General features: G+C 39.8%; 2 protein-coding genes across 2 annotated transcripts in view; both read right to left on the bottom strand.

Moving 5' to 3' along the window:
* The window catches only part of LOC134220702 (zwei Ig domain protein zig-8-like), a 623,811-nt gene that overhangs the window by 292,015 nt on the left and 316,339 nt on the right, over positions 1 to 15,457 (bottom strand). The window lies entirely within an intron of this gene.
* Positions 6,713 to 10,108, bottom strand: LOC134220633 (uncharacterized). The gene is made up of 3 exons (XM_062699734.1): positions 9,376 to 10,108; positions 8,847 to 9,317; positions 6,713 to 7,867 (listed from the first exon to the last, which is right to left on the bottom strand). The coding sequence occupies exons 1-3, from the start codon at positions 9,730 to 9,732 to the stop codon at positions 7,322 to 7,324; spliced, it is 1,374 nt and encodes a 457-aa protein (XP_062555718.1). The 5' UTR covers positions 9,733 to 10,108; the 3' UTR covers positions 6,713 to 7,321.

The raw sequence follows: 15,457 nt of genomic DNA, 5'->3' as shown, positions 1-15,457 counted from the left end.
GGACCGGGCTCATATTTTGGACCACCCAGCAGAATTTTGTATTTATATCACACAAAACTAAATAAAACATGCAACATTTAAATGTTATTGCAAAAATAAACTATCAGCACGGTATTTCCTACATTTGTTTTTTATGAAATATTGCAATTATTAAGAATATTTGCACGCATTTACCCATTCTAGCTGGATTAGACCAAAACAAAGACGACATTGTAAAATTTAAGTCAACTTTCAAAAGCTGTAAGTTTATTTGTACATAGATTTAAAACATGTGAATGATGTTGATGAATTATTACAACCTAATAGAAGCAGTTTCCTATCTCGAGCAAAACATTGTAAGTTTAAAAACAGTATTCTTAGGCATGTCCAAAATAGGTTCATTTTTCATTGAGCCGAACATATTTTCGACATATCTTCTTTTTAAGTTCTAGATCTCTTAAACTTTTGTTTTTACCAACCATTTGTTTCTCTAGTATCAAATCATTCATAAATTACTGTTCATATAGCATTTATAAATTACCGTTCATTAGAAAAATGAAAAACATTAAAAAATGTCTACTAACCCAACATGTAACTGTTTTTTTTATTATTATTTCCATACGAAAATACTGCCTATGATCGCATATCAGTCCCATCTTTACTAGAATTCCCACAATATGCTATTGTGGGCAGAACAGTTAAGAAAGCTCTATGACAAGAACCAATCTTTGCTAGAGCTCTCCATCCGTGCTGCTTGCCAATGCAACAGAGTTCCGCGTTCTACGATTATGTTTCGTTTTGAAAAAGAATGTCCAAGGAGCAAGAAAGAACCGGGCAACCCACTACTATCAATGGCGCAAATGGAACAGATCTACATAAAAATGTGGCAGGGTAGGAGTGACCAGGTGCATACATCACGGCCATGGGCCGCACGTTTGTTTTGCTTTCATGATGCTGTACCGAGTGGTACTGAAATTGATATTAGTTTCAATACCCTTAGCTAGTAGATATTGTTCTAAGCTTTTGAGTGCTTATAAAAATGTATTGCTTAACAAGGAATTTCAGCTGTCATAAGACGAGTTTAAACAATCCCATTGAATTCCACCACTTAATTGTATCCTGACAGATACGTATTTCGACCTCAACAGTAAGGCCGTCTTCAGTGTCTTGTACTTGACTCGACTTGACGGAATTTCAGGATGAAAAAGCCGAAAATGCTGGAGATCACTAATTTAATCTAATAGTAACATAACTTTGCGAGCAATACAAAATTATTTGAGTGGTCCAAAATATGTTCAATAGGTGGTCCAAAATAAAAACAGGCGGTCCAAAATTAAATCTTACATATCTTCAGAATTTATGATAGTTTGGTTCTTTCGGTGGGATTTACATCATTTTTACCTACAAATCCTACCTAGCATTCACCATTTTTAGTTTCATAGGGAATTGATCAAGCATTATTACAAAATCTAACTTTTATTCGAAAAATTGTTCGGCCATCTCCTAAAGCGGTCCAAAATACCTCCCTTACCCTATATATTGGTTATCTGTTCGATTAAAACATCCTTCTATAATAGTCGTATTTCCAAATAGACGATTTGGGTTTAATTTTTTCCATCCCTTCTTCGTTATCGTACATTCGTGCGTGCTTACTGCCGAAAAAAAGCTTACAGACATAAGAAGCAAATCGGTTGGGGTTCCAATCCTTTGTTTTCGAGTATGATTAATATGAGTACATGAGCTTAAACCCTCCATCGTTTTGCAAGTTTTGCCGTCGAACTTCGATCTGTGGCCCACAGTAGAGTACGGAGCATACACAGCTTAGTGAGCGGCGGTTTGGGTGGAACCTACAAAGTAAGCAAACTGTGTAGATCTTGATAAAATATAAATCACTTTCCACCCGAAAACGGTAAACCTCCCCCACAAAGCATGAAACTAAATTGATAGCATTTCGCCCCACCAAATCAGCTAAAAAGAACGATGCTGGTGGCGCCAGCAGTTAGAAGTCTCACATATAGGGGAATGGCTATATTATTCTCTATTCGTTGTTACATGGATCACTGTAAACCATGGAGATATCGATTTCGAATCAATTGGTTCTTGTGATAACATTTCGGTGGTAGTATTTAACGATAATTTATTAACAATTTGCGCTCACGAGAGCAAAAATGGATAATATAAGCGCTTACCCTACGTATGTTCGCCCCGTCGGGTCTAAGCAGTGCCAAAGATGGGAACAAAGCCGGCAATATTTTAAAAGATTAATTGAGTTATCTTTATTGCTAATATGACCTATTTCCTGAAGCAATCCATTTCCGAGGTCTCACCTCTTCGCCCCTCGGCCACCGAGGTGGCCACTGAGGCGGTGGTTAGTTGGCGTGGTGAACTCCCACGGTTGGGTGAATGGAGTGTAATGGTCCATTGATATTTGATTTGGACAAGGAAATCGGCAAGCCATGGAATATGGGATCAGAGATAGTGCGGCTTGCATTTATCAGTTATGGAACAATGGGTATGTAATGTTATATGCATAACATGTTTCAATTTACTTTTTAGATAAAAAATAAAACCATTGCATAACACTACAATTTAAGTACCTATGAAAGTATGTAAGGATGTACCTATCCAATTTTAAAATGGAAACCGTCATTGGGTTGTGAAGAGATTTAGAGATTGGGCAAGAAGCACCTTTGATCTAATATCTCCCAAATGTACTTCTGGGTTCATTCTCAAGCCCCAAGCCTTCAATCCAAACCCAGCAGGCCATTCATACATCCACCCGAACGGCAACAGCGCCATCTGGAAACGCCAAGAGCTGCAGGTTGCAGCATACCTAGCTCTGGAAAGTGGAAAACCGCGACTAACCGTCATTGTAACCGCAAATGCAAACCAGGGTTGAGCCGCCCACCGTTGCCGACTAACTGGCTTCGGTTCGTTACCGAAATGAACAAGAAGCATCCGCAGTCTAACGGTGGGTAGGCTTCGTCTTTATTTCGGCCGGCAGGGAGTCCCACGAAAACAATTTCCTTTGACCTTGTTTTCCGCTCTGATGCACGGCGGTAGTAGCGGTTGGCTGGTGGTGCGATATAAAAGAAAAGCTTCCCGTTTAACATTCGGTTGCGGAAAAAAGGAGCCGAAATTTTGAGAAAAATGTTTTACAGTTCAGTAAGGGTTTGCTCATAAATGACGTAGCACGATAATTAGATTTGTATACGTAACATAAAATACATTTGCAGAACCCTTTTCTCTGCTTACTGTAATAACTAAGCAATAATTAAAATCAGACGACGGAGATCCTTCGTAGCTTAGTTTGCAAATCATCTTTATAGCGCACTGGTCGTGTGATCAAACCCCACCGGAGGAAGTGGCTGCCTCCAATACATTTTTCGAATTAGGGTAAGACGGTATAATATGCCCCCCCTAAGGCAAAACCTTGATAACTTTTTACTTTTCATCGCAATTTATGCAAACTTTGTGTTATTTGGTAGTGCAAGAAGTCGCAAATGCATTGCCCGTGAGTAGTCATATAAAAATATTACAGATAACACGTAATAATGTTTTTTTGAAAAGTCGTGAAAAAATGAATTTCAAAAGGTGCCTGGGCAGTACGCCCCACCTTAGCCAAAGACGTTCCATAGCCCTTCATTAGTATTTCATCAATCCCATAATAAAAAGGTTACAAATCCTTATGTGCTCGACATTAAAAAAGCAACATAAGTCCATTTAATCAGGTTTTAATTACATTACAATAATTTCCATACAATTTGGAAGTAACTGCTGCAAGCTCGCCGCGCTTGTGTCCAGTTGGTAAAGGCATATCGTCCTGCCTACACTGGGGCGTTTTGTCCAGTAAAACATATTTTCGAAAAACGTTACTCTTTTGAAGATGGAAGCAATTTTATATCATATTAACCATTGAGAAAAGTTATTTTGTTGCCCAACTGAGTGTTCCCGTGCAAGTTTTGCGGACAGTATGCTAGCGTCGCTCCAGAATGTTGAGCAAACAAACACGAAAAGTTACATCAAAACTGTCACTTTTTGTATTTTGCTATTATTTCCATTATGTAATACAAAAATACTTCCACATTCACATAGTACGATGGTTTTACAAATATGTATAGGTACTAACTGATTTTGACCCTTAGTTAGTTATAGTTTTCTAGAAATCAAAGAGGGGCGTTTTGGCCAGGTGGGGCGCATTATACCGTCTTACCCTAACTCTTTTACATGTTGTGCTATGCACATCGTGTTCCAGACATTAGAAATAATTGTGTTATAAACATCGTAAAAAAAATAAATCAAAAATTTGCCGCAAAGCTTCACAGCAAAAAAAAAAATATTACATCGGATTTGATGCACATCATCGCCGTCGTAAATCGCATGTATCATTACATATGTTTGGGCTGCGAAATGGTGAGTTGACATCCGGGAAGGGCGCCTAACATAGCTCTGGTCCTCACAAGTTCCAATACTCACGCTTCCACGGGTCTTCCGATGACAATTGACCGCCAGCTAAGGGTTGCGTACTTAGCTGGTAGTGCAGCCTGGGCACTGTTGTCCTTCTGACATCAGCTAGAGTGAGAGGGTGCGTACTATGGGGTCTGCCTAGGATGTGGTGGGGTTCGACAGTGGGCTCTGTTGAACTTCTATAAAAGCTGCATGTGTCCCCAAGCAGGCCCTATCAAAGAGACCGTGTGCCGCTCAAAGCGCACTAGCCTAGTCCTGGTGTTGGGTGGGACTTTAAACAAACTTCACCCGACTGATCGAGCGTCTGTCCACCAAGGAGGTGCGGCTCCAACAGCGTCTGTTCTGGCATCCAGCGGCTGAGTATGAAATGCTATTCCCCGGAAGCTATACCTAAGATGGCAGCCCCATCCCGGTGGATAGGGAACCTTGGGCCAACAACCTACTGTTCCCGAAACATCAATTTGTTCGAGAATCCGATAATGAAAGAATACGGACTGATTTTACGGCGACGACTCTTAGCGCGAAACAACGGACACGAATAGGAACATGGAACGTTTTAACCCTAGCCCAGCAGGGTAAATTGGCACAACTTGCCAATGAGGCACGCCGCATGAAGCTTGAGATCCTGGGACTGAGTGAAGTCCGTTGGCCAAACTTTGGAGAACACAGAACGCCGTCGGGACAAGTTCTGCTATACTCTGGTTTACGAGGTGAACACGCTCCCCGGCATCGCGGAGTTGGCTTCCTACTAAGCGCTCAGGCACACTCTGCGCTTATGAAGTGGGAACCTATAAGTGAAAGGATAATCGTTGCCAGATTTAGAACACGGGTCCGAAACCTTATTATAATCCAATGTTATGCGCCAACCGATGCTGCCGATCTGCAAGACAAAGAGAACTTCTACAGTCAACTCAATGCCGTCGTAGATAGAATTCCGAAGGGTGATATCAAGATCTGTTTGGGCGACTTCAATGCGAAGATCGGATCCGACAACTCGAACCATGAGCGCATTATGGGACGCCATGGTCTCGGAGAAATGAGCGAAAACGGAGAGCTGTTCGCAGAATTTTGTGGTAATAACGACATGGTGATCGGGGGATCGCTCTTCCCTCATCGACCGGTTCACAAGGTCACGTGGGTCTCCCGTGACGGCTTTACAGAAAATCAAATCGACCACATCTGCATCAGCCGAAAATGGAAACGGAGCCTTCTTGATGTACGGAATAAACGTAGTGCCGATATCGCGTCTGATCATCACCTCCTCATCGGCGAAATACGCCTGCGCATTGCGCGGATTCGTCGGCAGGAGGAAAGAGTTGGACGACGATTCAACACACGCCGACTGGAAGATGCCACGGTGAAACGGTCCTTCGTTGAAGAACTGGAGACGCGTGCTGCAGATATTCCGGAAGGTGGCAGCGTGGAAGACCAATGGACCGCCATCAAGAATGCCTTCATCGCCACCAGCGAGAACAATCTGGGTGAACTACGCACCCAGAGAAAACAATGGATCACCGATGAGACCTGGAGGAAGATAGAGGAGCGAAGAGAAGCCAAAGCCGCGATAGAGCGATCGAAAACCAGAGGAGCCAAAGTCTTAGCCCGTCAACGATACACGGCTCTTGAGAAGGAAGTAAAACGCTCATGTCGACGGGACAAGCGAGCGTGGGCAGACTCTCTGGCCGACGAAGGAGAGAGAGCCGCCGCAACCGGGGACATTCGCCTCCTCTACGATATCTCACGACGCTTAAGCGGGGCGAAGATGAATGCAACGATGCCTGTGAAAGACGCGAATGATCAGTTATTGACCGACCCAACTGACCAGCTGAAACGCTGGTTCGAGCACTTCCCAAGTAACACCGAAAACATCTTGATTTGAAAAAAATATAAAAACTTGTTGTATTTGAGTTGTAATGGTGATAAGTAATACTTCTTTTGTTTCAAGAAAAGTTTAAACATGTTTTATGGAAACATCTTTTGACTGAATTGCTTTATGCTGTATTGCTGAAGACTTGAAATGTATATAACTTCAATACAACCATCATCACAACTAATTTCTTGATTGTTTTATTGGTGTTGTCTAAATACTTCGGTTAACATAATGTGCATTCAACGACAAATATATAACATGCTAGTTTTCGCAATGATTTATCCAATATATTGGAAATAGATGTCAAATAACGTACCTATGAAGAAACTAAAAAAGTATGCAAGAGGGCGAGTGATTGTAGTGTCAGCAAAATAGAAGGATATCATTTATTCCGTATTTAATCAATTATTTATTCTTCAAAGTGTTATTGAAACAGTAAAACAATTTAACAAATCACCACCGTGTACTGAAAACATTTTAAAACAAAACAATGAATTTAACTTATAATAAAAACGATTTTTGTTTCTTACAATTCAATTTCAACATCACCCTCGATTCCTTGATCGAAACCCTCATACATAACGAGTGGTCCGTTCTCCTGAGTGGAATAGTTCTCCAGATTTGACATGTGATCCGTTGATAGCTCCTTGTCCTTAGCTGACTCATCGCTCTGAGTTAGTTCGAGCTTCTGGTTCGCATCGTGTTGAACTGGTTCCTCATTTACCTTTTTTGGTTTTCGTGTTCGAGAGCTGGAGGCCCGGCGACTACGACTGTCCTCTAGGAAACGATTAATCTCCACCTTCTTTTGTCGCAGAAACTGGCTGAAACACTTCTCAGTTTCCTCTACAGTTTGATTCATATCGGCGGCAAATACGACACGTTGTAAGAATTCTACCATGCATGGAAAAGTGTCCTTGAAGCTGCGATTAGGAACAAAAGGCTCAGACTCATCAGTTCTTCTGGAATTTCCCTTCCAGGAAAATGGAAGCAAGATTGTAGGCGCCATTATTCTTCGAATAATCGTTTTGAAAAAGCTTTACCGTCACGTTTGCCATTCAGGTTATACTCAGAATCAAAGAATCGAAAAAACTTATCGGCGTATACTTTGTTTTTCAAATGATTTTCAAGCACCTGCAATCGATCTTCGCTTAGAATAGGACACAGCGCCTTGAGCTCGGAGAAATCTTCGAACTCCCGTCTTCTCTCCAAACAAACCGACGCTGATTGCTTAGCTGACATAAACTTATCAAAATTGGCTGAGAATGAAAGAACTCGATCCAATCGAGCAGCAAGTCCATCCAACTTGGTATGAATCTTTTGTAATTCATTGGTGATTTTCTCATTATTCGCTTCACCTGTATTTTCAATAATTTCATTTCCCGGAACCGATTGGAGTACTGCTTCCCGAACGTCACCACTGTTAGATGCGACCTCAACTGTCGGGTCGGATTCTTCGCCCATTATTTCCATATAACAGCTGTTTCCCAAATCGACGTACTGTCGCCCATCATCTCCACGAATAATACATACTGGTTGGGACATGTTGACGGCCTGCAAATACATTTAAAATATATAACTCTTCCGCAAACATGTAACTAGACAATATGGTCCACTAATTACACTATTTATTGATGACTTTAGAACATAACATTACCTAGGATTTTCAATTTTAATGGTTTTTGTAAAAATAAACCTTTTTTCAGAAGTTCACTACTTTACTACCACTGGCTAGCTAGATAATAAATATATCTTGTACGTTGGGGCAATTCAAATACTCCACTACTTTTTGATGCTTTTCAACTACTCCTTCTTCCTTTGTCACGCTTTTTTGTATACCTACAAAATCTCAGATCTCCCTTTCCTCCCTCGCACGATAGGAATATTGGCAATAAATCACTAATCAATCTATACTTTAATTTTTTGGTACTTTGTTAATCAACATGTTGACATTTTGAATAAAACAGTAAAATAAACAACTTCTTAAATTCCATCCCTAATTTCAAAATTTTGACATCCAACTCACACAATCAACTTTCTCAACAATAATCACGATATTGTCAATATTTACTTTCTTCTGAGGGTCGCTTTCCCGTTTCGATTCCTTCTGGTAGAACGTATACCTACGTCAAATTTACAAAGAAAAACGAACCCAAACAGAAACTTGATGACCAATGAAAATATATTGAAATTTTAAGATGAGGAACACCAACTGCAAGCGTATTTTGGTATTAGTGGATGGTACAAGATGTAAACAAAAAAATGTGACGTACATTATTACACTGCTTTGGGAGCTCGTTGAATGTCACGCACCTACGTTCCTCACCTTATAGCACATATTTCATTGACAGTAAACAAGTCAGCTGATGAGAATTTATTGGTGAAAAGCATTATGAAGAATTGAACAAATATTTTATTCTGTGATTTAAAAGTAGCTTTCTTTGAAGTTTGTTTTTTCTTTTACCCAAATTTAAAAAAAAACAGTGCTTAGTGGACAGTGTAAAATTTTAGGTAAAAAGACCGGGTATCTCACCTTAGAATCTTGACCTCGAAACAACGGATGGTTGACTGAAGGCTCCGGATTCAATGTATCAGAAACGGTTCCATTCGAACATGAAACCAATTGTGATTCATGTGATGATTGGGTGTTCTCAGCATCTTGAAGTATTGCGAATTCATGTTGTTTTGGAAAATTGATTGGCTTTTCAAGTGCCATTGAACAGGATCCTTCTCTTGGATAATGGACGGTTGATGTGGCGTTAACAGGTGAAGAACGAATGCGACTCGTATCTAGTGGAGAATATGCTGGAGAACCATTCGTCAGATTTGGGGCACACTGTTTCAACGATGTGTTTAATTCCTCCGGCTGGGACTCATTCTCTTTTTTCAGGTAAGAAACCGGACATTTGCTAGAAATTGTTTTGAGATCTGGGACGGTATTGACCTGGAGAACTGTCTGGATATTCCTTTCAGTTTGATCAGTTTGTGGGTATGCAACTTGAGCCTAAAATTTGAATAAGAACATTAAGAAACAGTCTTATATATAAAAAAAATCTAATCACCATTGTCGTTTGTGGTGGTACTAATTCATAAGATTTCGAAACAAACTTTGGTTTCTTCTTGGCCGGGTTTGCGCGAGTTCCATGTGTCATATTTATAGCATCTTCAGAATCTGTGATAATTTCAAGCCTGCTCACGATGTTTTCGGCTTCTCGGTAGCTCTTGGCACGGCCGACGGTTTTGCATGACTGCTTTGCCCAGGTACATTTGTCTGGAAGACTATTTTCATCCGTTGATAGAGATATCAGGTTTCTTGGTGGCCAAAACACATTCTCATTATTCACCCAATTTGAAGGGACAACTGATAGGCAAGGCTTACTTTTTTTGGTTTTCCTTGTCTGAACAACGGAAAACGCCATTATTGTTTCGGTAAAAAAATGCGGAGGCTGCACGATGGTTGCCACGCGTCAACTTCTTTTGATAATCGACGACCTACTACTTTAAATGCTCCTCTACAAGCGTTCAGTCACGTTCAGTGGTAACTAAAGAAGTTCTAATCATGTCGTAATAACTCCCCAAAAGCAAGTATAGAGCATGGTAAAGAACGTGTTATAAATTTGTTATAATGCTGTATTTATTGTTGGTTATGAGCGTACGCATAACATCCTTATATAACTAAGTAATGGATCAGAAAAATACAGTGTCGGCTAAAAAATAGGACAATTATAAATTTATACTATTTAACTGAATCAGATTTAGTAAATATCCATCTTGCTGACAGGAGTTAAAAGCAAATATTTTCAATGGCTCTACATTACAACTGGAACTTGGCCTGCTTTTCAACTTGGTACTGTATTAGCATTACCTCAGTTATTAGGGTAACCGTACCATTAGTGGAGGTAGCACCAATAGTGGAGGTACATAGTGGGGTTCTAATGAGATTTATCATAATTATATACTTTAGGATGGTTTCAGTTGATGCGTCGTGCTTTAAATATACTGTCAAATCCAACTTATCCTAAGATTTCGCTGGAAAAACTATTGAAAACAATGATTTTTTTCCTTAATAAAATTGACTCCCTTGCACCTATAGTGGTGCAACTGTGCCAATAGTACAGGAATCCAATACCAATGATAGGAATTTTGCTTTGTTTTGAAATCTTAATTATTAAGTGGTTTGATAGATATGACATTTTCCTAGATATTTCTCATATCAATCATGGCTATTTATTTTCAACTGATTCATAAAACGAATGAAAAGCGAAGGAATACGTTTTCTCTTTGAAGTCATTATTATTATTTCTGCTTCTTCTTTTTATTGGTATTACATCTCTCACTGGGACATTGCCGCCTCTCAGCTTAGTGTTCATTGGGCACTTATGAGAAGTTTCTAAGCCAAGTTATTTTTTTTGCATTCGTATATCATGAGGCTAACACGACGATACTTTTATGACCTGGGAAGTCGGGCTAACGGGCTTGATGGTCGTATGGCTACTGCCTCATACACAGAAGGTCATTGGTTCAATCCCAGGTCCTTCCCATTCTCCTACTTTGTTTCTTTCAATATATTGTCGCTTTTATCTTTTTCTAGACTTTCGCGGCGGTCTTACTCTCGCAGGCTCGACTGCGAAAGTAGACGTCAAGATAGCCGCCGGGTTAAAAGGGGAAAATTTTTCCTCTCAAAACAAAACCACGTGCTTTTCGCCAAATGACAGCAGTACTCGATTGTATTAGTAATACTAAGGACACACCTGTGGTACTTGTACCATGGTACAAGAGAACAAGAAAATTATTCCAAGACTATCTTTAATAAAGACCTGGGTACTGCGGATAGAGCCGCTTTTCTGCGCTCAAGCAAGCAGAAGGATATTTTGAAATCACTCCCATAAACAAAATTATATTGCAGTTACTTGGCTGTCAAACATTTCCCGCTCTTCGAATTTCTCTTTCCACGCTGTATGAGAGCGCACAAATGCGCTAGACTCTACATGACTTTACGATTGTTTATATACATTCATGCTCCAATCAGCTGCTGAATCTCGTGAAATTTCGTAACGAGTGCTTTTTAGTTGCATTCCCATTAATTTTCCACTCGAAATATAAAGTGAAAATATTTGTTACAAAGAATACAAAACTCAAACAAAGTTTATTTTTATTTTTTCCTAAAATAATAACAATACTTCTCAATATTAGATCAGAAACGAACATAACCACAATCTTCAATGTTTGGCTCCGGCACAATAGAAAATTTTGGCTTCAGTTTGACAACCAAATCGATTCTATCCGCACCACCCAGATAAAGACAATAATTGGTATGGTACTCATTTCAAGATTCTTGTACCATGGTACTTGTACCACCAGTGTGTCATTAGTATAAGAGGCAACCGGAGTCACTGAGTACATGGAGAGTGTTTATCATGACAAGTGCATACAGTGGGTAAGATTTTTATTGACTCTGTCGTGTTTAGTGACTGTTGCGATTACCTGAGAAGCAGCCAGCAGGACGCCGCAGTATTCTATATTTTCTCGAGATGCATAATATTTCCCATGTTTTAGCAATCGCTAGATCTAGAAAAGGATTTTGTATTGTTTTCATTTTCGATCCTATATCCGACCTATATCTACAACTTCACTAATTCTAGCAGTAACTGTTAGAAATCGAAATGGAAAAAAGCTCGTTCGTACAAAAAAAAAACAATACCCATTCATTCCTATACTGCCCATGATTTCATAGTTGACGCAACAACCATTGTACTTTCGCATGCATTTCGAATGATTTTAGGACAAATACCGCAAATTTAAAACATTTCAACCCGTAAACACTTAAATTAGATTTGGAACATTTAACGTATCGATGTTGCAGCAGTTGAATTACTGTAGTAAACGCGTAATTTGACAAATTTGCTGAAATTTCAAATGGTTGATACGTCAACTATGAAATCATGGGCAGTATAGCATTGGCAACCCGTTCACCAAGACGAATCACTCCCATAGAAATTAACTCCCAGATTCCAATAAAATTCCGCATGAGCTCGTGGAAAAGATTAAAATACTTCTTAACAAAATCCTATGTCCCATACATAAGGCCCTTGTTCAGTTGCGATTGTTCTGTTCAATCACGTAGTAGCAACTACGAAGTGTACGGTCATCAGGTTCATGCTCAATTATTTCAATTAATATTAAATAATTCATAGAATAATTATTCTTCACAATTGACGTTTGACAGTACAACTATTTCTCTCAAAAACTTCCCGGTTGAAAGGAGAGGGCTTATTCATTAAGATCTACAAGTATTTTTCTTTTTTGTTTCAAATGATAAGTCACAAATATTTTGATTGGCACTGTGATGTCTCATGATTGATATGTTCTCATATATTCTAGAATGAAAAATTCAAAAATATGAATTTTGCCAAATGCGTTCTTAATTTTACGAATGGCGCATGAATATTCAGCAAGCAGAATGGAAAGTTGCACCATAAATTTTAAACGGCTACAAAAAAACATTCTCCTATAGATAGTATTAACGTAATGTATAGTTTATAATTTTAAATAATCGATAAGATAATCATCTTTGTCATGCCAAAAAATGGATGGCCTTAAATTTATTTAAATGAATTTATCAAGACACATTTTGTCTTTTTTCGCTGTTATTGTTTGGCTGAAAATATGTATCTTGAAATGTGTTTATTCGAACATATGAATAACAAATGACTATATAAAACTTTGTTATAGCTCAATTATAACATATTAGAATTATGAAAACTGTTATATAACATTTAAATATGTTCTTAAAAAGCAATTCAAAACGTATTTATAACTATTATTGTTACACCATGTTATATAAAGCACATTTAAGACAAACACATTTGCTTTACAGACGTTATGTAAAACATATTGTATGACATAAATGATGTTTTATAAGCCGCCATTTTTTGCGCTTTTTTGGGCACACAAGTGTATGAAATTAGGTAAAGTTATTTTGACGAAATACATGATAATATGTATGATATGAGTATTTTAAACGCATATAGAACATGTTGTGTTACTTGGGTTCGAACAACTTTTTCAAGTGCCAACCAGGCCATCACCACCTCGGCATGATCTGCCTAGGATCCGACGTATAACACGTGTCAATACCGAAGCTCCATCACTGCTAGAGATTCAAACAGCCATCCAAAGCATGAAATCGAATAAAGCCCCAGGGGTCGACCGCATATCAGCCGAGATGCTCAAAGCTGACCCATGACATCCGCTCAACTACTGCATCGTTTATTTCGTAATATCTGGGACACCGCAACTTTCCCGGTCGACTGGATGCAAGGTATCTTAGTGAAGGTGTCCAAAAGGGTGACCTGACTGTATGCGATAACTGGCGAGGCATTATGTTGCTGTGTACCGTTCTCAAAGTTCTGTGCAAAATTATCCTAGCCCGGATTCAGGAGAAGATCGATGCGACTCTCCGGCGGCAGCAAACCGGATTCCGTGCCGGAAGATCCTGTGTGGACCATATTGTGACGCTCCGCATCATTTTGGAGCAAGTCAACGAATTCCAAGAGTCCCTTTACTTGGTATTCATTGACTACGAAAAGCTTTCGACCGTCTCAATCACGAGAATATGTGGGGCGCCCTGAGACGCAAGGGGTTCCTGAGAAAATCATCGGCCTCATCGAAGCACAGTACGAGGCCTTTTCGTGTAGAGTGCTGCACAATGGGGTCCTGTCCGACCCTATCCGGGTCGTAGCTGGTGTGAGGCAAGGATGTATTCTATCACTGTTACTGTTCCTCATCGTAATCGATGAGATTCTGGTAGATGCGATTGACCGTAGAACCAAACCGCGGGCTGTTATGGCAGCCTATAACCATGGAGCACCTAAACGACTTCGAATTGGCGGATGACGTTGCACTACTCGCGCAACGGCGCTCTGATATGCAGAGTAAGCTCAACGACCTTGCCGATCGCTCCTCCTCGGCAGGTTTAGTCATCAACGTCAACAAAACCAAATCGTTGGATGTAAACACGGTGACTCCTTCCAGTTTCACAGTAGCCGGGCAACCAGTGGAGAATGTTGAAAGCTTCCAATATCTTGGTAGCCAAATGGCGTCAGACGGCGGTACCAAGATCGACATAGGCGCACGGATCAAGAAAGCAAGGGCTGCCTTTGCGAGTTTAAGAAATATCTGGAAAAACAGGCAGATAAGTGAACGCACCAAAATACGAATTTTCAACTCTAACGTGAAATCTGTGCTGTTATACGCTAGCGAAACATGGTGTGTATCAGTGGAGAACACTCAACGGCTGCAGGTGTTCATTAACAGATGCCTGCGGTATATAATTCAGGCCTGGTGGCCTCACAACTGGATCTCAAACAACGAGCTCCATCGTCGTTGTCACCAGAGGCCGATAGCAACAGAAATTCGGGATCGGAAGTGGGGCTGGGTCGGCCACACTCTACGTAGGGGCGGAAACGAAATCTGTAAGCAAGCATTAGACTGGAACCCAGCGGGACATCGCAGCAGAGGCAGACCCAGAGGCTCATGGCGGCGAAGCCTCAATAAAGAAATAAAAGAAGTCGACCGAAATCTAACCTGGCAACAGGTTAAAGCGATAGCCGGGCATCGCTCAGGATGGAGATCTTTCAAGTCGGCCCTTTGCACCACCGGAGGTGTACAGGATCCATAAGTAAGTAAGTAAATTAAATCTGTTTTGTGTTACAAAAAGTGACGTAATTGGTATTTCGTTGCCAAAATAAAACGGATTAAGACGTAATATGTTCGACGTAATGAACAAAACGACGTAAAAACTAGCCAGCAGAAACCTCGCTTTCGGCAGCTGGGTTAGGGGTGTTCGGGAATTTTCTTTCATGCTTTCAATAAACATTTGCAAAAAAATCTTATAAATTGGTATTTATCATACATTTGAGCTGAGCAAATCGATATTTAATATTACAACAAATTTTGGATTTTTGTTTCACCTAACATTTTAAAATAAAGAATTTTGTAAGTAATAAAAGTATCAAACATTGCAATAATTCTTATTTTTTATACTTAGATTTTCAGTTTTTCAGGCTTTTTTTGGTCAGCAGCAACAGCGTGGATCGCGTGGACTCATTTTATACATTGAACTTTTTTTTGTCAATAATGTGA

The sequence above is a fragment of the Armigeres subalbatus genome, chromosome 3 (genome assembly GCF_024139115.2).
Source record: "Armigeres subalbatus isolate Guangzhou_Male chromosome 3, GZ_Asu_2, whole genome shotgun sequence".
Lineage (NCBI taxonomy): Eukaryota > Metazoa > Arthropoda > Insecta > Diptera > Culicidae > Armigeres > Armigeres subalbatus.
The sequence above is the reverse complement of the archived record's forward strand: the minus strand, read 5'-3'. Positions and strand labels throughout refer to the sequence as shown.